We start from the raw sequence: 25788 nt of genomic DNA, 5'->3' as shown, positions 1-25788 counted from the left end.
TATCATCAGCTTTGGAGCTTTTGGCATATTGGTTAAGTGCTTTACATCTGGGAAGCTTCCGGCTAATTCAAACTCAACTATGATTTGCCTTATTCCAAAATTGGATCACACAGAGACTGCAGACCACTTCAGGCCGATTAGCCTTTGCAACGTGATGGTAAAGATAACAACAAAGATCATAGATAAACTCCTAAGTGGCTACCTGGACAGGATTATCTCACCAGATCAGTCAGCTTTTGTGCCAAACCACCTCATTTCGGATAACATAATCATAGTTCATGAAGCTTACCACTTCTTAAGGAAGAAAATGAAAGGCAAGAAGCGATTCCTGGCCCTAAAGCTTGATATGAAGAAGGCCCACGACCGCCTAGAATGGGTTTTTATTGAAAATGTCTTACTTAGATTGGGTTTTTGTAGGAAATGGACAAATCTGGTCATGTCTTCTATTACATCTGTGTCCTACAATATCTTGGTTAATGTGGCAGCTCGGGGGAAGATCTCTCCATCATGTGGAATCCGGCAAGGAGATCCCCTCTCTCCCACATTTTTTTGATATGTTCCCAAGCTCTCAGTGCCATTATAAGTCAAGCTTAGTCTTCCCAGCTGATCCATGGTATGAAAATCAAAAACAGGAATGCCCTTTCCCACTTATTCTTCGCCGACGATAGCATCTTATTCATGGAGTTGTCCATCCCTAAAGCCCATAATTTGAAGGAATGCTTAAGGATCTACTATGGAGCCAGTGGCCAACAATTGAATCTACAAAAATCCTCTCTTACCCTCTCCCAAAATACTCCATTGAAATTCCAGCATCTAATCTCAAGGATCTTTAAAATTCCATATGGGAAAGCTCCTAAGAAGTACCTCGGCCTCCCTTCTTCCTTCGCCACCTCCAAAGTGGATCTTTTCAGGGACATTTCAAAAAAGGCCAATTCGAAACTTGGAGCTTGGAAACAACGTCTTCTATCGCCACTCACCAGCGGGTAAGGAGATGTTGATTAAATCTATTACTCTGTCAATTAGTAACTTTGCTGCCCCACACTTCAAACTCCCTGCTTCCCACCATCTGAAGATCAAACAGGCTACATCAAATTTTTTGTGGGGGGAAACAGATCATGGAAACCAAATTCACTGGCTATCTTGGGAGAAATTATGCAGATCAAAGGCCAAAGGAGGGCTGGGCTTTAGAGACCCGTCAACCCACAATGGTGGCCTGGAGACTTTGGAAAGAGCCAAGTTCTCCGTGGGTATCCTACTTAAAGTAAATCTATTTTCCTCACTCTAAGTTCCTTCAGCCTCTCTCGGATCGAACCCCCTCCTGGGCTTGGCGAAGTCTTCTGGGAGGTAGAAAAGTCCTTGAGTCAGGGCTTCTTTGGATCGTTGGAAATGGCAGTAGCACAAATATTTGGGATGATTGCTGGCTCCCCACCTCGCCAAACCTGAAGATCTCCCACACCTATCTGAGGGACCCCTTTGTTGACTCCGTCTCTGATTTGATTGATCACCAAAACAGAACTTGGAGAATTGACATCCTTGAGAGGACTTTTCACCCTGCAGATATAGTGGCTATCATAAGCATTAAGCTAGGCTTATTTGAGAGATGTGACCATCAAATCTGGGGAGTAGCAAAATCTGGATCTTTCTTAGTAAAATCAGCCTATCACCATCTTTCCAACTTTAAGGACATATCCAACACAACTACTGCCTCTTCTTCCAGCCACGACTCCGTAATGCTGCTGACACTTTGCCAAAAATTTGAAATTTTCTCTAGTGAGTCTGCGCGAAAGGCATTGCCTTTGCTGATAATTTGGCCCGTAGGAAAATGCCCATCGATCCATTCTGCACCAGATGTGGTATCTCAATGGAGACAGCAGACCATATTCTCCTGGACTGCCCCTTCGCAAGGGTAGTCTGGTTTGGATCCCCCTGTCATTTACCCCTCCTCTCGCTGATCCAAAGGTCCATCATCATATCCAGGGTCTGGCTTCTATTCACAAGGCGAACAAACTGGTAGGAAAATAAACATTGGGCCTGGCTTGCTTCATCCTTTGGAACATCTGCACGGCCGAAATGATCTCCTCTTCTCTGGGAAGGTTTGGTCTCCTTCAGAAGTTATTGCAAAAGCAAGCAAAGATTTCCAGGAACTCAAGAGCGCTACTACCAGGACCTCATCCGGACACCAGCCAGTTACTATGCCATCCTAGATGCCCCGGATTAAGCCTTTGTGGTCCCCCCCCCCACCTCAAGTCCACACTTCAAGCTCAATACAGACGCTTCTTACAAAAAGAATGGGGGAGGCATTGGTTTCATTATTAGGGATTTCAAGGGTTTACCAATCGCTGCAGTGTCTGATCCTATGACTATATCTTCAGCTCTGTAGGGGGAGGCTTTAGCAGTCAGGGAATGTATGCTTCAAGGCATCTCGGATATCGTTGATTGCATCATGGTGGAATCAGATTGTAAAGATCTTATTTTCTTTCTCCACTCCGACAATCCTCTGCCTCATGCTGAAGTGGTGAACCTCATCCTACACATCAAGCATTTAGCCACCTATTTTGTTTCCTGTTCTTTCCACCCCATTCCCAGGGTGATTAACAGCATAGCTGACTCCCTGGCCCGGAGGGCCATGTCTATTTCGTGTAGGACATCTTGGCCAGTCTCCTCTCCTTGGATTTCTGAGGTCTGTAATCTCGAATCTGAGCGCTGGACACGTTCTAATAAATAGTTCTTCTTTTGCCACACAAAAAAAAAAAAAAAAAGAGTAGATAAAAGGGTATTTATGAAAGGGAAAGAACACTTGCCATTCTCTAAGCGTATATGCAGAGGTTCCAAACTCCCATTAAGACTTAAGAGTGCATGGATGAATATTTATGGAAATAAAAAACAAAAAGGCACTTGTCATCAACTAACCGTATGTAGATCCAGATTCACTTGGTGGTAGGGATTGAGGATTTGAGGTATTGGTATCCTCTTCCCATATCGATCAGATACCGATCCGGATAGGCTTAGATTGGCCAAAAAGCCAAAAAAAAATTTACTAATTTTAGGCATCAATCCTTGAATCGGCATGGATCGATCAAAAAAAAAAAAAAAGATATTGAATATTCAAAAATGCGAAGAAAAAAATGTAAGGAAAATGAAAAATGCCAATTTTAGTGAAATAATGGACAAAATAAGAAACAAAGTTACAATATAACAACAACAAACTCAGCCTTATCCCAAATAAATGGGGTCGGCTACATGGATCCATTTAGAGCAAATTAAGTAAAACAATTCAAGGTCGATCTCTACAATTCTAACTTAGCATTAATCCATATTTTTGTCTCATCCACCAAAATGATATCATCAGTGAAGAGCATACATCACGGTTCCTCATCTTGGATGTTCTTGGTTAACTCATCCAAGATAAGCGCAAACAAATAAGAAGTTAGGGTTGATACTTGATATAACCCAACCGTAATTGAAAATTCCTTTCCCTGGTTTCCCACATATTTCACACTAGTAGCCACACCCTCATACATATCTTTAATTACCTCTATATAATTACTCAACACTCCCTTCTTCACAAGAACATGTCGGAGTATATCTATAGGGACTATATCATAGACTTTCTAGGTCCACTATTGGCCAAACCAACCCGTTGAGATACCAGTGTTTTTTAAATGAATTTCTAGATCATGGATTTTTCAACATCAAGTTGGTAAAAAGTAAATCAATCGGTTGGGCTATGGCCCTTTCCTATCCGAGTGCTTTGTCGTGCTAGGTCACTGACATCTCTTTTTTTGTCTTTTTCGGACCCCAAGAATGGATTGGATCGAAACAACTCTCCTGTCAAACCCCTTTGTGTGTTCTCCAGGTCAATAAAGACCATATGAAGATCTTTTTTGCTAGCTCTACTTCTTTCCATGAGTCTTCTCAGTAGATAGATAGCTTTTGTCGTGGATCTACCTGGCATAAAACCAAATTGATTCTTCGAGATATGAGTCTCTCTTCTTAGACGGGCTTCAATAACCTTCAAGAAACAAGCTTACAATAAAAACATAAAAATCTTAAAAATAGTTTACAAAATAGTTTCTTATGGATTTATTGTTAAAAAAAAAAAACTCACCAAAAACTAAAGTACTTGTGATTTGGATCCGATACCGATTCTTGTAACAGAATCGGTATCGGCCTCGATCGATAGCATGCTGATCTGGCCAATCCGATATCGATACCTCAATCCATGGTTGGGTGGCTTGTCTTACTGATGTGGAGGAGGTATCAGATGACTATTTGAGCCGGTTGGACTAGCAGAAGTCCACCCGAAGTGGTCGGAGGTATTAGAGCAAAATGGGACGAATCCTATATCAAATTGAAGATCTTAAGGAGCTCTTCATGGTTCTGGCCTACGATACAGTGGTATGTGTTTTTTGACCGTTTGGGCACATTTCGAAGGTGAAAATCCTGTTAAAGTTTTGAAATTTAAATTTTGGCGCAATATTTGAATTTTGAACTTTAGTGCATTTTTTTGAATTTTGAATTGTAGTTGACCTATTATATAAGGTCTTTTAGGGTTTGTAATCTTCAGCTTGAAATATATTGAAAATTGACATTCTCGTCCTTATCTTCTACCTTATGGATTCGAGGGTCGTTTGTGCCAGAACGATATCTAGCCAACCTAGCTATCTTCTACTGTGTCACTTACTTTTTGTATTTTCGTATTGGGAAAAGGTTGTACATATTGCCAGCCCTTTGACAATCTCTCTCTCCTTTCTAACATGTGTGCCCCTTATATACAAACCTTGCAGTGCCCCTACTCTTGCTCCCATTCGCATGTTGTGAGAGCTTCCATTCTACATGAGCATCGTATAGATCTCTTGTTTTTTTCTTATTTTCTCTATTAAAATTTTTTATGATTTATTTTAAAGGCATAGATATGTTAATATTATAATCATCAATGGGGACCAAATATAACAAAATAAACAATAAAAACAATTATGTATATGATGTCATTTAACTTTTAATTATAGTATGGTATACCATTTCTATCAACCTCACTATAAAAAGCTAGGCCGCCCCTATGTGTACGTAGGAGGGTAATTCTATTTACTTACAACCGCAAGTTATATTTGGTGTGCGTTCTTGGAATAGATTTTGGGCTTAGAATACATTCTAAAACAAGAAAATAGTGAAGAATTAGGTTTCAACATGCGTTCTAAACTCAAAATCTATTCTAAGAATGCATACCAAACTACAACATCAGTGTACCAACCATGGTTGCAAAGAGAAAAATCCTATTCCAAATGGTTGTCATTCCAATCAATGTTCCAAAAAAACCAGACCAGGTCAAGATGTCAAACTGATCCAACCATTACTTTATATGTTCTTGAGTTGGTCTTCATATTCGACCAAGGCTATTCGAAGACCATATAGAACCACAATTGAATCCTTTGACCCAAATGATTGAACCATTCATTATTTGCCAACAATTTGTAGCTTTGATTTAGAATCTTTTATTTTTTGGAAAGAGAACGCTACATGGGCACGAGTGGTGCACTTGCCCCTATGCCCACATATAGGGGCGAGTGAAATGATACCTGCAGCTCCTGAAATTTTCGCCTTTAAATGGGGTGCGACAATCATTTCATGCGCCCTTGTGTCCGGGCGCAAGGGCAGCACACCGCACGCACACACCCAAGTAGCATTTTTTCTCTTTTTAATTTTATAAAAACATATTCTGTTGACTTTACTGATTAGTGGATCCTTACTTGATCCCTTTATTAAACTGTAGTCTACTTTTCTTTACCTCAGGCAAAACACGTATGTTCGCAGAATGGATCCCCATAAATTAGGTTACGTGCATGCAACTATTGATAATTTATAATTTAAACGGACCCTTAAACAAATGCTTAAAGGCTTCCCTTAATTTAATGAAATATAATTTTTTTTGTTTGAATATTGAAAAGAATTGTATTTTAGTAGTTTTGAACTAGTCTCTCTCTCTTAAAATGCTAAAGAAATACTTAACCGTAGAGGTTACTTACTACATTTTTTTATAATGGTAAAGTTACTTTCAAATTATTTTGATTACGCTTTGTTTTATCCCCAAAGTTCTTAAAATCATGGTAAAAAAGGATTTTCAAATGATTTGAAAGTGACTAACATTATGTCATTAGTTATGTCAACCTCAAGAATTGTGATTGTCTCACTACTTTTGAGTACACGTGAAATGAAAGTATTTTACCCTACTTAAAAGAAGAAGTGTGTAATACTAAAAAGGTCTATCCAAAAAAAAAACTTGATATAATTCATATTAAGGGTGGGAATCGCTGCTAGGCTGTGTGGCCTTTGCACTAGCTAGTGTGGGGGGAGGCAATGAGCACACACAGGGCATTCAACAGGAGTGGGATTTTTTATATCATGGGGACAAGGTGGTCATTTCACCATTTGACACAGGTGTCATGCAACCTAGCTACCTTCTTTTTCCCAATTCTAAATGAACAAAATCCCGTTTCAATGGCTACCATGAACATTGATTCTTCTTACCAAAAAAAAAAAAAAAAATGAACATTGATTGTTTTAAGTTTTAAAATTCAAAAAGATGATGTGAAGTAGGGCTGCAATAGGGTCGGGTTGGGCCGGGTTTTATAGAACCCTAGCCCAACCCTAAGTCCCCTTAGCTGGGCCTAGGCCCGACCCGACCCTGACTCAGGGCCAGAAAAATCCAACCCTGACCCGCCCTCAGGGTCGGGCCAGGCTAACCCTGATTGGCCCTGATCATGGGGAAGGGGGAAGAAATGCATGGGCTGGAATGGGCAGGGGAGAACATTATCAAATTTGCAAAAAATAACAATATAATAAAAAGTATTATATCACTTATTGTCTTCATATATAATATATTATATAAAAAAATATAGGTGACATTTAAAGTTTATAATGTATATATTATATCAATATATATTTTATAGTATAATTTAAATCAGGGTCGGGCCAGGTTGAGCGAAGCTTAGCTTGAGGCCTTAACCCTAACCTGACCCGACCCTGACTCAGGGTCATAAATTTCCAGCCCTAACCTGCCCTCAGGACCAAATATCTCAACCCAGGCCCTGTTCGGGCTCAAGGCGGGTTCAGGCCGACAGAGCCAAACTAGCACCCCCAATGTGAAGCCTTAGACTGATCCTATGTAGCTGACTAACTTGGTTGGACTAAGGATAAAGAGTGTCAAATTGGAATTGGATTCGAAAACCGAAACCGAAATTGGAAATAAATATAATTTGATTCTAATTTGGTTTTGCAATGTTGGAATTGAATTCGATTTGGTTTGATTCCGATTCCAACATAGAAAACGTCGGTTCAAATCAAAACTTAACTGAATTGGGATACTAATATATTATATTATATATATATATCTAATATTAGTGTTAGATTTTATAAAACTATTACACTATTTTATAGTTTTTATATTTTATATAAAAAAAAACAAAAAAATTTGTATAATAAATTTTATTTGAAATCAATAGGGAGGTTGGTGTACCTAAACTATTTTTTAATATTAATTCTTTACTGAGATATTGAAAACAAAATATCTGTGGTCATCCATTTGATCTATACTTCTCAACTATTGCACTAGTCGTAATCACATATTTGAGAATGGAAGAATTCTTTCTCCATTTGTGATGGAAAACTTTAATGTTATTTATACTTAATAAATTTGGGAAAAATGATTTTTTTTTTTTTTTTTTTTCTTCTTCAACTCAATGGGTAGAATAATGTTAAAAAACAGTTCGTTGCTGTGGTCCTGTGCAGACTAATATATATGAAATTTATACGATAATATGTTTTTTTTGTGTTTGGACAAGAAAGGAAACAAACCATCAACGGGTGCAAAAACAGGGATCCAGATCCTCTATTGATGAGGTGCCCGACAGGACCCTGCTGTCCAGACACGGTGCTGCGCATAATGATCGCCTTACCTCTACTTGGACATGGCATTTGGGCAGGGGTAAAGCGAACATTACGCGCAACACCGTATCTGGGCAGCACAATTTTGCCGGGCAGCTCGGTAGTAGAGGATCCAAATAGAAAAAACAGGCCTTTCTCTACCTACCCAGCCCGACCATTTACTTGGATGGATTGGTTTTAAAAAAATCCACCCATGGCCCAGTAAGCATATGACTTTTCAAAGAAAAAAATTAATTTTGCTGCTACACAAGGAAGGAAATGGAATAATTCACTTTTCCTCTGGGTTCATAAATAATCTCCTAGGTTTTTGTATTTTCTAAAATACCCTTTATTATTATTATTATTTAGAAAAAGATCATTGTTTGGGCCTCTAGCAGTCTATAGTCTACATGCACTGGCCAGTAGGAACACATGCGCAGGCACCGTCCTGACTAATCCCACCAAAATACCAACGGCCTCTTAGGTTGCTGACTTGTTCACCAAATCACTGGGCCTTGATTAGTACTGTTTCTTGATATCCAAGTTGGGCGTTCGTAACATTCACGATCCAATTTGAAGGGAAGTGTTAACATGACAACGCATGTCTCAGTGTCAACCTCATCCTTCGTTGTATCTAAGGGTGTCAAAATCAAATCGAAACCGAAAATCGAACCTGAAACCTAGTCGAATTAACCGAACCGAGCCGAACCAAATTAATTCGGTTTGGTTTCGGTTCTGGTATATGGTATTCTAATTCGGTTCGGTTCGGTTTCGATTTCATGCCAAGACCCGTCAATTTGAACTGAAATCGAACCGAATAAACCACTTAATCCAAATCCGTATATCTTCTAAATTTTTTGGTAACCATATCTAACCAAATGACTTTAAATATTCCACTTTCCTATGTTTTCATTGTTTATTTGGTAACTATCCAACGAAATGAAATTTATATGCCACTTTCCATAGGGGAAAATAAAAAACTCAGTGAATTTTGTTTGTATTTTTTGTAATCATCTAACCTAATGACTTTTCATATTCCACTTTCTAGGTTTTCTCTATTTATCTTTCTCAGTTTCCCTTGTCAACTCTTCAACTTCAACTCTTCAAGTGTGCAACCAAATTAGAATCGTAACCCAAAACCGAATTAGACCCGAATTGAAACCGGATTTGGAACCGAATTAGAACCGCTCGGTTCGGATTCGGTTAGTGGTCCTAGATCCGACTCGGTTTTCGGTTCGATTTCGGGTCACACTCTCAAGTCATGAACCGAACCGAATACCCGAAACTGAACCATTTCACACCCTTACTTGTATCATATCCATAGTCCTAGTTGTAGATTGTATCCATTATAATTGACTGTTCCTCTTTTGTATAAAAACAGAATAGGAAACGAATGATGTATTTATATTGTCCCTTGAGGACCAAGTATATTCAAGGCAATACAATTGCTATCCAAGATTGCTCCAATTATCATAATCCAATGCTATTAAGGTACCACTCCTAGTATGGGTAAAATGGATGTTATACAATAGAGATGTCAATCGGTCAGTTTGATTTGGTTTTGATTGGGCTGATTCAATTTCGGATAGTTATTGGATCAAGTCGAATCGGAACAGAAGACTTTAATTTCGATCAGTTTCGTTTTGGTTCAGTACGAATCTTAATCAGCTTTTGTTAGCAGCCTCAAATCGGTTTGATTCAATTTTAATTTTCAATATAATTTTAAAAAAAAAGGTTAAAATTTATTTTTTCCAGTTTTTTGGCTTTTTATTGATTTTTACCTCGGTATGGTCTTCGATTTTGGTTGGCATAGTCAATTTCATTTTCTATCAATTTTGAAAAGAACTAAACCAAATCCGGACCGGTAAAAATTCAATTTGGTCGATCCAACTGGAATTTGACACCCTAATTATATCTTATGGTCGATACGGTATGCATTATATATCCTTGGTTGGGCTGGATCGTAGTGTGGTCATCACTAAACTGGAATCTCTATAATTGACAATTTACCAAAATTTATTTTTTATCAATTTTGAAAGAGAAAAAAACTAAACCAAAGCCGGACCGATAAAAATTCAATTTGGTCGATCCAGTTGGAAGTTGCCACCCTAACTATATCTTATGATATGGTTATATCCCTAGCGTGGTCCTCATTAGGAGGTCATGCTTGGCGCGTTGGTCAAGTGTTCACTTGCTGAAACGTTTGGTCACAGGTTCAAGTCTTGAAGACAGTCTCTTTGGAAACAAGGGTAAAACTGCGTGCACTTGACCCTCCTCAGACCTTGCTAAACACAGGAATCTTGTGCATTGAGTACGGTCTTTAGTGTGATCCTCATTATATTATATATCCTTACTTGGGCTGGATCTTAAACAACATGGTCTGCACTTAACTTTTATCCACTATAGTTGGGCTGGATTCGTAGAGTGGTAAGATCCTGCTTTCTACCCCTTGACAATCCTATTAAACACTTGGGGTTGGGGAGATTGGAGTCGTAAAGTTTAGCGTAGGGGTGTCATTGCATTAGCTTAGATTGGGTTTTTGATAAATCCCGAATCAACTGAAGGAAAAGATGTCAATCAGGATGATTCTTGGCATTCAGGATACGTTCGTACCGGTACCGATACAAAGGTGCCACCTAGAATTGTCCTGTTTAGTTAATGAACCAAGCCTAGGTCCCGGTCTTGATTATTAACGGAACATAACAGTACCGGTTCCTATATGGTTCTAGGAACTGCAAAGATATCTTGGGTCTCTCAAGATACCGTTTTACTTAGAGGTGTCAAAAAAAACCTGACCATCCCGATCCGGCCCTAACCCACCCTGTGCCCGGATAGGGCTGGGCTGGGTCTGTGTTCTAGACAGGGTCAGGCTGGGTTTAGTATTTTGTTGGCTCTGGCAGGGTCGGGCCGGGCCTAGGTTGAGGCCTTGGCCCTGGCAGGGCCAGCCCGACCCTGTATACACAATATATTATCTGTACAATGGGCTTTGTTAAGTGGGTTGGGGCTATGTATTCATATATATTATATGTACAATGGATTTTGTTAAGTGGGCTGGGGCTTTGTTATTTGTTAAGTGGGCTCACTGGGCTGTTATGGGTTGTTCACTATTCAGAGCCAATAAGGGCTGGGCTGGGCTTGGGAAAACCCTGGCAGGGTCGGGCTGGGCTTGGGTTTAGGTTAAGACTGCTAGGGTTGGGTTAGGGTTAAGGCCAAGCCCGGCCCGACCCATTGACACCCCTAGTTTTACTGTTAATTTTTGCAGTCTTGTTATGAATGGTAGGTCCTTGTTGATGGCCATGCCAAAGGTGGGTTTCTCCCTCCTTTTTTTTGTATTTGTTTCTCTTCTAGGTATGCCCAGGTCTCTCTTACATATTCGTCTTATTTTTTAATATAATTTTATCTAATCCTTTAGCCCAAAATAAAAAACACCACAAAAAATGGAGAATAATGGTTCAAAATGCGATGGTCCATTACTAGTTTTTTGGATCTTTACACTATCATGAGATTGAAAGTACCCCTTACTTTAGAAAGCAAGTTAGAATACGAAACCATTATGAATTTCATAGATTTATTTCTTCAAACTCCCAAAAATCACATTTAAATTTCTCAATATGACAACAAAGAATTAATGATGACCAAGCAAACAAGCTCATGATGATATCTGAGCATAGCTGGCTTGAAGTTACCGCGGTTAAAGCCTAGCCCCCAGGAGGTTTCAAGTTTGATACTTCATGTTCTTCATCTAGTCTAGGACACCCCCCCCCCCCCCCCCACCCCACGCAATAATAATAATAATAATAATAATAATAAGGGAAAGAGAAAACTACCTGGTCGTGTGTGGTGCGTGGTTCTTGCGCCTAGACATAGAACCACGTAAAATGACCACCTCACCCTTGAAGATTCTTGTCTTTCCATGGAGGCGCGATGATCATTTCACGCTGCCCTATGTCTAGGCGTAGGAGTCGTGTGCTACACGTGACCAGGTAGTGTTCATTTCCCCTAATAACTAATAAACAAGCTCATATATGGTTTTAATGTCATCACTAAACAAGTTTATAGAAACATAACTAAGGTTCATCAACTGAACCCTCCGTAAGATTTTACCAAAAAAAAAAAACAGACCATAAGAGAAAATACTATCCAAATACATCAAACTACAGCCATAAAACTTAAATATAAAGAACATGAAATATACCCTTTGAAAACGTACTAACAGTTCTGGTTTCATCTGGTACCATTAGGAATCCCATCACTAAACTATCTTGTCCCATTTATTATTTGATACCAAAATCAGATCTAACACCATGGTCCACTACTAGGTTTTAATGGGACGGTTTTGGTCCCAAATTGACACCCTTAGCTTGAGGTCGTTCAGACCAAATTAAGAGTTTATGTTATTTTTACATAAAAATGAGTTTTTTTTAAGATAAATATTATGTATTTAATATATTAAACGGATTGAGAGAAAAAGATTGCCAACCCAACAATGGGGATCATTTTCTACACCCTCTCACAATCTGACCATGTGGATCTTGCCCTTATACTCTCTCTTTCATCTCTAACCATGTGGGCCCTCTTATTGAAGAATTCAGTTCCCATGTTGTGATTGGTGTGGTGCAGGAGATTGCCCCTCACCCAATACTGTTGGCATGAGAACCCTCTCACATATATTAAACATAAGTGAGAGGCTCCCCACACTGCCACCATATGAAGGAATATGTACGACACACCAATGGGTGTCCTAAAGTAGGTATCAACCAAATGGGACTCACATTTTCAAAACAAATAAGATAAAATAATAAAAAAACAGTTAATGTGAGAGGGAAAGTGCACACTAGTTGTGTGACAATCTTTTACCCTAAGTATAAACTATATATAGGGGATGGTTAAGTGAAGCTCAACGGCTCAACCTTGGGTTGACCCTGCCCAACCCAACTTTGGGCTAGGAATCCCAACCATGTCTTGGCTTGTGAGTTGAACAAACTATTGGGAAACAACTGGGTTACCTGCATGCACAGCAGAATCAGATTTGGTATTAAGCTTTGCATTCAAGTTTGAGATCTCTTCCCAAAACAAAAAAATTTACCCGAAAACATAGGTTACCTTATAACCGCAGATGTTGCTTCTCTTCCAGATAATAGTTTTTCCACACTTGAGCAACGATGGAGATTGTTGATCTTCAACTCTTAAAGTTTCAATCCAAAGCAAAACCAACACAAACGTTTACCAACGATCTAGGATTTCAAAAACTAACCACACACCACCACTCAGAGAGAGAGAGACGGAGAGACAGTTTGGCCAAGGGGGTGGGCGCAAGTTCGGATAGCAAGGCCGGCCAACCCCCCCTCCCATTGTGGTGTGCTTTTATAATCATAACCCCTTAGGGTTGTATTGGATTCTTTTATTCACTTTAGGACTTGTTGGCGAGGGAAAACTTGACTTGACTTGCAGTCCAACTTGTTTCTAAAGAGGAAAGACGTAGAATCTAAAAGGGATTTTGTGGTCCCTTTAATTATAGTTGTAGACATTGAAATTTTGTCACCTCCTCTGGCGATGATGACAGCGGGATACGGACAATGGACACCGCACCCCTAGGACCAAAAAGACAGGGCCCATGGCCCCAAACACACCCCAAACACCCAAAAAGGTGGAAAGAGGGGGACCACACTGACCACGACACAGTGGATAGTACCCCACAGCACCGTGGAGGCCCCTACGGCAACAAGGTACACAACCACACCGCTGGGGCAACTTTCGACGTCAGCCTACTGACGTCACCCATGGCGCCGTGGAAAAACCCCCCACGGCGCCTTGGAGGACCTATCCAGGGCTAGGGTGTGGGGTCCCTCCCCTATAAATAGGAGGGTCCCCCTCCCCTCATTTCACGGATTCTCAGGGTAGGGAGACCCTTCAGAAGTGAGAATCACCCCTCTTTTGCCCAATTTTCTCTCTTCAAAGCGTCCGATAAAGTGAGGTTCCTCAAGCAACGGGTAGATCCTTCGATTACCCATCCAACAAGAGAGTAATCCCCTCTCCTTCAAGTTTGTTATCCCATTTGTGCACGGATAGCAAACGGAGTCCCCTATTACAGTTGCCATTCTGTCCGATTGCTAACAACCAAGCCATCCAGAAGAGCCGTTATTCTGCCTAAATAAGTCGGTGTCGGTCCATTTATCCGTCTCCCCTGAGCCAAGGGACTATCAAGATCTGAGGTATCTCTTCATAGAGGTATAATTACAGCATTTTCATTATTCCAATGTAGTCATTAATGTTTTTTCCGTCCTAATGTACATATTGTAGATATTAGTGTAGCGTACATAGCATGACCCCGCCATAGTAGAAGGAGAGAATATTTGCCATTTAGTAGCGTCTATGACAGAGAGATCAACTTCTGCCGGGCAAGATGGGTACCTAACACCTTCCCATGCTTGTAACCTAACCCCTTATCCGAATCTCTGACCAGACCATATGAAGTCTCGTAGCCCGATTTCGTGCATAACGGACAGGGCTACACCTATTGGGTCTTGGGCCCTAACCCTAGGTGGCGACTTCACACTATTTTTTTTAACATATTGTAATGGATGACCCCACCCCCATGATGACGTGTCAAAAGGACACCCTGTACACTAAATTAATATTCATGTCGCCAACAAGGCTACGGAAACCTCGTCACCTCGAGGACCATGGTACTTACAATAGTCAATATTTTATCAAATAAAATACTATAATTGAAAGACCAACAACCAATTTAATTTTATCAATATCATGAATAATTAAATTCTTTAATTAGCATATAAGATCTTCCGCTAAACAATATCTCATGATGGACTGTAGGGGATGTAATTACATAGTGTCAAACCCCAATCCATCGTACATGTCTTTAATCAGAGATTTTGTGATCATAATTGAACACAAAAACTGCAATCAAATATCGTTTGAAATAATTTACTAATATATTTGATAAATAGGAAATAAGTTTTATAAATAATTTACAAAAATACCATTGGTACCAGATTCCAATCTGATTGATCACAAAGTTTCTCTCTAACTGATATTCTCCAATCAAGGGTAGTGGATTTCATATGACATCAACCGTTGGTATATCAAACCCGTAATGTAGCACCAAAATAATAAGGATCTCTCAGGTCAAAGAGTCACAGGTGAGACATCTCTTCTTATACGAAAAATAGTAACACATGTGAGAATTTGTACCAGATTCTTTTCTATGCACAGATATAATGTGTACTTACATTTATGCCCTGAAAACCACATTTATAGTGGCATATAATGTAACAATTGTATGAACAGGATGTTCGGTCCTATCCCTAATCGAGAATTGTTTTGGGTGAAAACCCATGGATATAAAAGCCCGTAAATAAATTCATGTAATAATCAAAATTAAATTTATTTATTCCAAATTATTTGAGTTTGATAGACATATTCCAACACAACCAAGCCATGCCCTTAACTTTTCGAATATGCTTTAGGGGTTTGGGCTAGCTAGGCCAAACTTAGTTGGGAGATTGGGACCCAAGTTATAGAGTTTTGAGTTAAAATAATTAAAGAAGGTTTATTGTGAGATCGTCTCTCTTTGCAGTTGCATTGTTTAGTATATTTGGCATGCTCGTAAAAGAACGTCGCTGCAATGCGGTGGTAGGTGCGTAGGTAGCCAGCATGTCCCCCAATTAACGAAGAGTGAAATTCGAGCAGCAATGTATCGCGCAAGGAGGATGACGATGCTACTACTAATCTGTGGTTGTAAAACAATAGTCCATCACGCAAGGAATACCCCCTAACAGACTGAGGATTAGATAGTAAAACTTGTTGGATGCGCTGTAATTCCGGATCCGTTGTTGCCTCTTGCCGCAGTTGACCCACGAACGGAAGCTGCAATTTGGAATGAGCCAGGAGAGTAGTCATTGTGCTGGGGGGACGAGAAAGTGTGTCGGCTGGAGTGTTGTCCTTCCTAGGTCGATAAATGATTTCAAACACAAACCCCAGCAGTTTGGCTAGCCAACACTTTTGTTCAGGTGTTTATATAGTTTGAGTCATCAGTGCCTTGAGGCTTTGCTGATCTGTATGAATGAAAAATTTTCGACCCAACAAATATTGACGCCAGCGCATGACGGACTCTGTAATGGTGTACATTTATCTTGCATAAGTGGACGCAGCCTGCATTTGAGGTGAAAGTTTCTTGCTGAAAAAGGCTATAGGGTGACCGCCTTGGGACAACACTGCCCCGATGCCCACACCCGATGCGTCCGTCTCCACTGCAAAGGGTAACAAAAAATCTGGCAGTACCAACACCGGCGCCGAGGTCATGATCTGTTGTAGCTTCTCATAAGCAGACTGGGCAGAGGAATTCCAAGAAAACCCGCCTTTCTTCAATAGGATCAGTCAAAGGAGCCGTGAGGTGAGCATAATGGCGGATAAAACGCCTATAATATCCGGTTAGACCAAGGAATCCACGAAGTTCCTTCAAGGTCTGTGGAACCTGCCAATGGAGAATTGCAGAAATTTTATCAGGAACCATAGCCACGCCCATGGCTGAAACCACATGCCCCAAGTATCCGATCGAGCGCTGTCCAAATAGACACTTCGAACGTTTGGCATAAAAAGAGTGGTTGTGTAACACCTGTAGAGTTGTCGTTAGGTGCTCCATATGTGTAGTCCATGTGGACTGTAAACTAAAATATCATCAAAGAAAATGAGCACAAATCGACGAAGGAATGGACGGAACAAGTCATTCATTGTCGCCTAAAATGTTGACGGTGCATTCGTGAGGCCGAACAGCATAACTAGAAACTCGTAATGGCCATCGTGGGTGCGGTTTGCCGTCTTGTGAGAATCGTCGGCACGCATGTGGATCTGATGATAACCCAAACGTAAGTCCAGTTTGGAGAAGAATTGTGCGCCATGCAACTCATCCAATAGCTCACCCATCGTAGGAATGGGGAATCTATCCCTGATTGTGGCGCCATTCAAAGCCCTGTAGTCGACACAAAATCACCATGTGCCATCCTTTTTTCTTACCAGCAACACTGGTGAGGAAAAAGGGCTAATGCTGGGGCGAATAATGCCTGATTGTAACATCTCCTTTACCTGGCGGTCAATCTCGGTTTTCTGGAAGTGGAGATATCGATATGGGCGAACATTAACAGGTTGAGAGCCTGGTTAGAGGTGAATGGCATGATCCCACTCCCTTGCTGGAGGCAGGTCCTGGGGGTCATCAAAAATAGAGTTGAAGGACTGTAGAAGATCCTGTAGGTCCGCATCGACGCATGACAGGGTCACGGTTAACTGTGGTTGCAGCTCAATATGAAAAATTGCCTCGCAAGCATGAGTGTCTAGCATACGGCGCACATGATGAAACTGAAGGGAAGCAGGTGACGAGGTAGAGAGACCCGTCAAGGTAACAGGGTGGCCGTCCTTGGTGAGTGTCATCGTCAGTTTGCTGTAATCAAACACCACAGGGCCCAGCTGGGCCAGCCATTGAACCCCTAGAATCAGATCTGCCCCAACTAACGGCAAAACTAGAACATCAATAATAATGGTGTGAGTAGAGAGCTTAACCGATAGGTTACGGATCAGTCCTTCGCTAGAGATTCTGTCGCCGTTGCTGACTAACACAGACAGGTGTGGGGCCGGTTCAACCAGCAGGTGGAGGTGTTGAGCTATACGACTTTGAATGAAATTGTGGGTACTGCCCGTATCTACCAAAATCTGAATTGGCTCCCCTGAAATGGAACCAGACAACCGTAGGGTCGTAGGGGAGAAGTGGCCATCCATCGCATGAAATGAAATCTCCGTCGATGTGCCGGACTCTGCCGGAGGAGCCGAATCTGGAAGGGTTAAGTCCCGCGGTTGGGTATCATCCTCCAGTTGTTCGATCTGAAGGGGAGTGTCATCATATTCCAATAAAAACAATTGTCATGATTTGCAGCGGTGACCCGGGGCAAAGCGCTCATCGCAATTATAACATAAGCCCTTCTCACGGTGAGCTTGCATTTCTTGCGGCGACAGTCGATGAATCGAAATACGCGGGGGCCTAGGGACTGGCGAGGCTGGAAGAAGAGTTGTCTCCGGAGGGGCCGGAAGAAGAGGTGGTAAGGTTCGGCTGGCTGAAGGGGTGGCCGAACGATACGCCGGGCGGCGAGAATCCAGAAACTTCGCCTCTTAAAAGCGTGCGAGGCTCACTACCTGAGTCATTGAACAAGGGCGAAACGCCAACACCTCAGTCCGTATATCGGCACGCAGGCCGGAGACAAAGCAGCTGATGAGAAAGGATGCAGGAAGGTTGGTGGTGCGATTAGCCAACAGCTCAAACCTGGCGTGATAATCGTCAATCGAGGAGGACTGTGTAAGCTTCGCCAGAGAGCCTTGAGGGTCTTCGAACTCGGTGGGGCCAAAACGGGTTTCCAACGCAAAGGTAAAGGCCGCCCAAGTAGAGAAGAGCGCGGCGCGGTACATCCATTGAAACCACTGGAGGGCAGGCCCATCCATGTGGAACGATGATATCAACAGGCGCTGTTCGTCAGAGGTGCCGTGGTACTCGAAGAATCGCTCAGCTTTAAAAATCCAGCCCATGGGATCCAAGCCATCGAACCCTGGAAAATCCAAACGCATGGTGCGTGTGTGGATGGTGGAAGGGGACGATGAGGATTGGATTAACAGGGGAGGGAGAGGGCCAGACGAGGATTCTGGAGATGAAGGTGGATTGCGCAAAGCCTGCACCAGGCGACCATCCATCGCAATGATACGAAGGGTAAGGTCGAAGAGAGCCTTTTGTTGGTCGGAGAGATTGGATTGAAGGGAGTCTAGCCGGCCATTGTGAGACGAGGTGGAGTCGCGAAGGGATTGGACGGCGTCTTCCAAGACCCAGAAACGAGTACCTTCAGCCATGGCGGAAGGGGATGAAAGCACCAATGTAAGAGCAATGGTAGGTAGGGTTGCTGCTTCGAGGGAGCTACCTCCTTAGATTAGAGAAGAGAGTGAAAGAGAAAGAGAGAAAAGACAAATAACTCGTTTCTTTCATTCATGACCCCAGGTCCCATTAAATACATCCTCTTACACACTTAATGTGGCCCCCTACTAATACTACCGTTACTCATCAACCTACCCCAATCTTACACGTAATCCTCCAAATTAGCAGGCCTTGTGCGCTGCCTCGTGCTTCTTCTCAAGGGTTGAGTCATGGGGGATGTGTCACGCCTTATGCCAGCTGCATCATGCTCCCCCTCCGCACCGGTTGGCTCCACCTGCCCTTGCGATATCATATTAGAGATGAAAGCATCTAAGGTCGAGAGCTTTGAGAGTCACCAGCAAAGTTTGTGAATATCATGTGTTCAGTCATCGCGCGTCTCAATTTGTGTTTCTATTTTTTAACACAACTTTTTTGTGTTTCTCAAAACACTCTCAAAATTGTTTTTAACATCCAGTTCACTTTAAAAAACAAATAAAAAAGCAGATTGGGTGACACATACAAGATTTATTCTATTTCGGTTCCAACAAAATACAGAAATACCAGAAATATTTATTTGTTTTTAACGTTGCTATACAGAGCCTTGTTGATTCACAAGTAGAAATTCTCTTCACAAACTAAGGAGAAAAAGATCAACAGCCCTACACCAAGGAGAGAGAAAGAGGGGATAACAAGACTACTGCATCTAATCTCTCCCTCTCTTTATTGTAGAGACTAGAAAGTCTCTTAAATCTTCTTAAACACTTAGCTTCCCCTATCTTGTTAAACAAGTAAAGAGATAGAATCTTGTTAAGTAATTCTGCTTAAGCTTCTCTATATGTATAGATCTTTATTTCTAAAACAAATATAATTACGCATAACGCTACCTAAAAATAGATATAATAGTTATGCCCCAAACAAATAGAATATTTACAATTAAATCCCTCCATTTTTTTATCACGTAACGGATCTACAGGCATGAAAATTATTAATGTCACCACCCTAATCCATTGGAACATATACAAAGAATCTAATCAAGTAATTGAACATGAAAAGAATTTATAAAACTCTTAGAAAATAAATTACTAATAATGCATAATCTTTTCAAGGGAGAGGATTCCCTCTGACGCTCGTGTACACCTGTAGTATCAGGCGAAGGAGGGGGTAAACCATCCTTACACGCCAATAGTATGGGGATGCTAAACCCTGCCCTCTCGCATCCTAGCCATGTAAGTCCCCTCTAACACAACGTCACCTCCCTGACCATGTAGCTCTCTAATAGAAGAAACAATTTCCCACATCTTGATTGGTGTACGATAGGAAATTTCCCTACACTATCAACATGGGAGGCCATACTCACACTTGTATTTGGAATCTTCATTCCTACTCACACACATGTGATAGCAATGTGAACTAAATGTCCAATTTTGTCCTTAGTTGTGAATGACTTAATATATAAGTAAACACTCAGATAATATATAATGTAAAATAACATTACTTAACATTAAATTAGGTTTGATGGATACAACAAATCCAACAAGGTGGCATTACTCAACACTGGATGATAATTGATTCAACATACATAAGTTTGAGCATACAAAAACAAATCCAACCACTCTTTTCAGATTTGTTTTAAATTTTTTTCATAGTAATGCTCATTTTTAGCAATATTTGAAGATAATTACTGAAGAAAATTCCTTGCAACTGGTGGCCTTTACAATAGTTTCTTGATATCATTAGCTATGTATACACCTTCTGGGCCAGCTCCAATCAAACCTTTCCTTGCAATCCCAGCACAATACAGGCCATTCTTCCCCTTCCAGTAAAGTTTAGGTTCTCTTTCCTTGGCATGCCCATCCTCACCGATAAGGCCAAAATCATCCTGAACAAGACAAGCATTATTATTAGGCAAAAGTATCATGTACCCATGGGACTTGGGAGTCCCATCCAACAATAGTAAGGGCAAGGAATCTTTGTATCCACTGTTTAGAGAAATTGGATCCTACCAATCATCATCTAAATGACCATCCTTGCCAACATATACACCTACCCCAACAATTTTTTGTAGTAGGTCAATAAGTAAAATATGAGGCATATTTATGGAGACATAAGAAAATGAAAATCTTGTTGTAATCTTACTTTTTTGCCTTTTTAGTATATAAATACACTTTTTCAACGAGGATAAAATCATATTATTTCACATGTAAAAAAAATGTGCAAGACAATGAAAGTTCTTGAGAATGACAACCATAAGACATTTTCAAATAATTTTTTAAAATCTTTGTTTTTTTTAACCCCTAACTTAAAGAAATTTTAGGAATAACACAAGGGACGATCAAAAGAATGTTAAAAACTCACTACACAAATCTAGTTACAACAAGATTCATCCTAAGAAAATATGTTACGATATACTAAAAGTGTTACCTTGAGCCAATTTTTTACTGTCCTACGGAATCCCGTAGCCATTACAATCACATCATAATGATAGGACTTGCCATTTGTAAAGAGCACTTCATCACCGTTTATGCATGATATTCCTGGTAAAACCTGTTTAACCATTATTGAATTTAAGTTTACACCAGCACCAATAGCAACAACATCAACAATGGGAACAAAAAGACTCACATGAATCTAATATGTGAGAAAAATCTCTTATCCTACATCAATCATGGTGCGAAAGCACTCATACAACAATTCGGTTCTCCTCCAGCCGTGGCAGGAGCTAGAGTAGAGGTGTCAACCGGTCGGGTTCGGTCAGGCCTAGCCGGGCCTCACCAATTGTGCAGGCTGCACCATGTCCGACCATTTAAATATTCGGTCCGGGCCATGTCGGGCTCGATCGGGGTTCGGTCGGTGTCGGTCTTTAATCGGGTACTAAAATCGGGCTTTAGTCGGGTCTTAACCGGGTTGTGGGCCTGTTTAACTCTTCATCGGGCCTTACCCGGGTCTTAATCGGGCCTTTACAGAATTAAATTTCTACTTGAAAAAATAAAGAGAAAAGAAATGGGTTTCCACCAAAACACATTCAAGACCCAAATCCAAATCCAATTTTTCAAACCATAATCTTTTCCTGAACTTATGTTTGTCAGTTTCTACCACAAAAAAAGGAAGAACTTATGTTTATTAGTTTTTATTTACTGATTTGTTTCTTTTTGTAATTATAATTAACTCAAATTTATGAAGTGCTTATGCTTATCAGCTAAATCATCATTGACGGTACTGGGTTCGTCCTGCTATTTGTTATCTCTTTGGAGCAAGAACACCCCCAGCCCTTTTTGTATGTCTGGTTCTGATTCTATGAAATGAGAAGCTTAATGGAGAAGAATATAAACATTTTTCTGAGTTAAGGAAACCCATCAATTGAATTGCCCATTAATTTGGGCTTAATGGGTTAATCGTTTTAAGGAGTTAAATAGGAAAACGGAGAGGGTTATCAGGTGGGCTAAATGGATTAATGGAGGGTGGTTTGCTTAAAAAGTCGGGCTAGGTCGGGCTGTAGCTGGGCGGGCTAGGTCGAGCTTGAAAACGGTCGATCCGATCGAGCGCCCGACGGGCTAGGACCCCACACCGGGACCACCCTATTATTAAACGTGTCAGGCTTAAGCCCGACACATTTAAGAATCGGTCCGGTCTGGGTCGGGCTTTAACCGGGCGGGTTCGGTCGGGCCTGTCGGGCCAGGCCTGGAATTGACACCCCTAAGCTAGAGGATCCAGCCCAACCAAATGAGGGGTATTCGGGTCATTTCACAGGCAGGCCCCCCTTGAAATGACTAAACCCCCTCCTGTTTTGGCTGGGTTGGATCCTCCTGCTCCCGCCACAGCTGGAGGAGAGCCAGATCCCTCATATAGACACCGTATTGGAAGACCCACATGGTCAAAGGAGAGAAAGTGTTAATGCAAGACCCACGTGATCAAGATGTGACAGCACATGGGAAAGCATCCACACACTTATGGGTGCGGGATTCTTTTTCCATTATTTAAATATGAGAGAGGGTTCTCTGCGCAAGCAAGGTACACTGGTATCCAGATCTTCTACTGTCGGGCTGCCCGTCCTACGTTGTGTTGCTCAGGCATAGTGAGTCATGCAATGACCGACTTACCCCTGCCCGAGCGCCTTGCCAGAGTGGGGGTAAGGTGGTCATTGCACACCCTGCTGTGTCTGCGTAGCACGACTTATACCCAGAACAACGTTTAAAAATAATTAATTAGGAAAAGGAACAGTTGTGCAGCACGGCGTGTACTTGCACCTAGACACAGCCATACGCGAAATGATTGACGCACCCCCTGAAAAGGCAGAAAGGATCAGGGGTGCATCGGTCATTTCACACATGACTATGTACATCTAAGGGTGAGAAAGCCTTTTCCCTATAAATAATAATAACATTGTGAACAAGGAACTATACTTGAATCTCGCCGGACTTAATCTTAGCGGCGGTGCCAACGTCGACAATTGGAAACCTGCCATACTTTTCTTTCCTTTCATAAGGACCTTCTGTTGGCTTCTCGATCCCATACTTGCTCATATCACCAAACCACAACCTGCTCATTAGGGCAACTAATGCATCCACCAAGGCAAAGGGCAAACGTGGGAACAACACTAACGCTATATAACCCATCCACCGGGTTATAATGTAGATCTGCACACAAAATAAATCAAACAAAACAGTAAAAAAGAAGAAGAATCACAGAAATCACATCAACACAGATCTTCTATGGTGGTTTGCCCTGTCCTGCCTGTGTTGTACAGACATAGGGTCACGTGCAATGACTGCCTTATCCCGCTCGGACAAGGCACTCGGGCAGAGGTAAGGCGATCAATGAAAATTTGAAAACACTATACCGGGTGTCGAACAACGATGGAGGTCTTAGCATTAAAGAGTGTTAGATCATAAGCAAGTTCCATGCCGGAATTACCACACCCAACAACTAAAACACTCTTGTTGGTGAAAGGTTTCCCAGTCCTGTACTGTGTGGAATGCAAGATTTGGCCTGTGAAGGTCTCCATCCCTTTGATCTCCGGCACGAACGGATCGGTGGTTTCGCCGGTGGCCACCACAAAAAATCTTGAGCAGTACTCTTCCATCTCATCCGTCTTGGGGTTCCTCGTCTTGACGAACCATTTTCCGGCAGCTTTATCATATGTTGCAGACTCTATGGACCGGTTATAAGTTGGTTTCACGTTGAACCGGGTCATGTACTCTTCCAAGTATTGAACAAATAGCTTTCTTGGAACATAAGTTGGGTAAGACTTAGGGAATGGCATGTGGGCAAGCTCACAGAACCCTTTGGCTAAGTGAAGGTGGAGACGATCATAAGAAAACTTTGTCCATATTGGACAGAAAATATCTTCTCTTTCGAGAACTATGTGAGGGATGGATTGAAGGTTTAAAGAAGCAGAAATTGTAACTCCACAGGGACCAGCACCTGCTACGATCACTGTTGTTTCCTTCATTTTTTCTTTAACTTCTCAGACTCGATCAAGACTCACTCAGAGAACAACCAACTGTTTGATGTTTGGTTCAGTGCATCTCTTAGAGAGAGAACTCTTCGGTTTTTAAAGAGAGAAGAAGGCAGCAAATATCTTTGTAGTCTTCAAAACCCACTATCCATCCCCATCAATTAAACAATTAAAGCTCTGTTCCATGCCTCATTGAATGTGATTGTTTTTGTACAGTGTGTTTGTTTTGTTTTGGACCCAAAAATACACTTGCGTTTTGTTTTCATTTTATATTTTTTCCATTTTTGGTTAGTAAATTAGTTGATCGGATGACTCGGATCCTAGACCACCTACCACCACCATAGGAATGGTTAGGTGATGGTATGTCTTGTTATGTGTCTAATGGACCCCATTCTAGTGTATGGGCGTTGGATTGAGCCAGCCTAGTATGAGATAGGTTAATGGGCTTGATTTAATGCATACCATCAGTTTTAAAGCTTTTGGTGTATCGATCAAGTACTTAACATTTGGTATCAAAATTGGGTACCACGTCACTGGTTCGAGTAATGGAAATGACTACCTAAGAGATTGCCACTTGAAGTAGAATGAAAGCCGTCAAGAAAGAGCTACCTGCCACCAGGCAAAAACCCTGGAGCAGAGTGAAGCCACTAGGAAAGGGCAACCTACCATCAGAGTGAAAACTGCCTAGACTGAGAGTCGTCGAGGACGATGGCTATAGAAGCGTGGTGTCATGTGCCTAATAGGGCCCACTCTAGTGTATGGGCGCTAGATTGGGCTAGCCTAGTATGGGATAGGTTAAAGGACTTGATTTAACACGGTCCATCAACTCTGGAGCTTTTGGCATATCGGTCAAGTACCTAATATGTGTCCACCGACAATCGGATCCGAATTGGTTTGTAACGGTTTGGATCGATCATGTTTTCTTTTAAAGAAAAAAACTTGATTTTTTTATATTTTTACCCTTGTCTGTATCGATCCACTGATATGGAATCAAGTAGAAATCGATATTGATCTCTACCAATACCGGTACGAATCGATCAATTTAATCTAAGGGCCTTTTTAATATCACTTTTCATTTTGTTTATGGTCTAATTTTTAAAAAAAAATCATTAATGAAAAGATTTTTTATAAAAAAGTGAAAACTGTTTAGTAACTATTAAACATATAAAAGAATAGATGGAGAAATTGTTTGGGAAAATAATTATGTGTAAACAATTTTTAGTAGAGATGAAGAAATTCCCCCATCACCCATCATCTTCTCCAGTACCACACCCTTTGCAACCAACTCCGCCCCACCCGCGAAACCCTTCGATCCTCAAAACCATTCTCCCTCCTGCGTCTCCAATCGACTCCACTGTCTTCTCCTCCTCCTCTTTCCTTCTTCCCAAAGTACGTCAGTTGGACTACTGTGTCATGTTTCTATCCTACCGCTTACATCAACCTTATTTCC

At 41.3% G+C, this 25788-nt stretch overlaps 1 protein-coding gene across 1 annotated transcript; it reads right to left on the bottom strand.

Moving 5' to 3' along the window:
- Positions 1-20412: 20412 nt before the first annotated feature.
- LOC122659914 (probable indole-3-pyruvate monooxygenase YUCCA10) lies at positions 20413-24363 on the bottom strand. The gene is made up of 4 exons (XM_043855078.1): positions 23721-24363; positions 23284-23517; positions 21305-21427; positions 20413-20762 (listed from the first exon to the last, which is right to left on the bottom strand). The coding sequence occupies exons 1-4, from the start codon at positions 24330-24332 to the stop codon at positions 20595-20597; spliced, it is 1137 nt and encodes a 378-aa protein (XP_043711013.1). The 5' UTR covers positions 24333-24363; the 3' UTR covers positions 20413-20594.
- Positions 24364-25788: the final 1425 nt, after the last annotated feature.

This window comes from Telopea speciosissima, chromosome 4, assembly GCF_018873765.1.
Source record: "Telopea speciosissima isolate NSW1024214 ecotype Mountain lineage chromosome 4, Tspe_v1, whole genome shotgun sequence".
Classification (NCBI taxonomy): domain Eukaryota; kingdom Viridiplantae; phylum Streptophyta; class Magnoliopsida; order Proteales; family Proteaceae; genus Telopea; species Telopea speciosissima.
Note: the sequence above shows the minus strand (reverse complement) of the source record. Positions and strands in the feature narration are given on the sequence as shown.

Coding starts and splice junctions, on each gene's coding strand:
- LOC122659914 (XM_043855078.1), bottom strand. CDS start 24,332: ATGAAGGAAACAACAGTGATCGTAGCAGGTGCTGGTCCCTGTGGAGTT. Junction 23,518..23,720: donor CCATCGTTGTTCGACACCCG/GTATAGTGTTTT, acceptor TTTTGTGTGCAG/ATCTACATTATAACCCGGTG. Junction 20,763..21,304: donor CAGTAAAAAATTGGCTCAAG/GTAACACTTTTA, acceptor TGTCTTGTTCAG/GATGATTTTGGCCTTATCGG.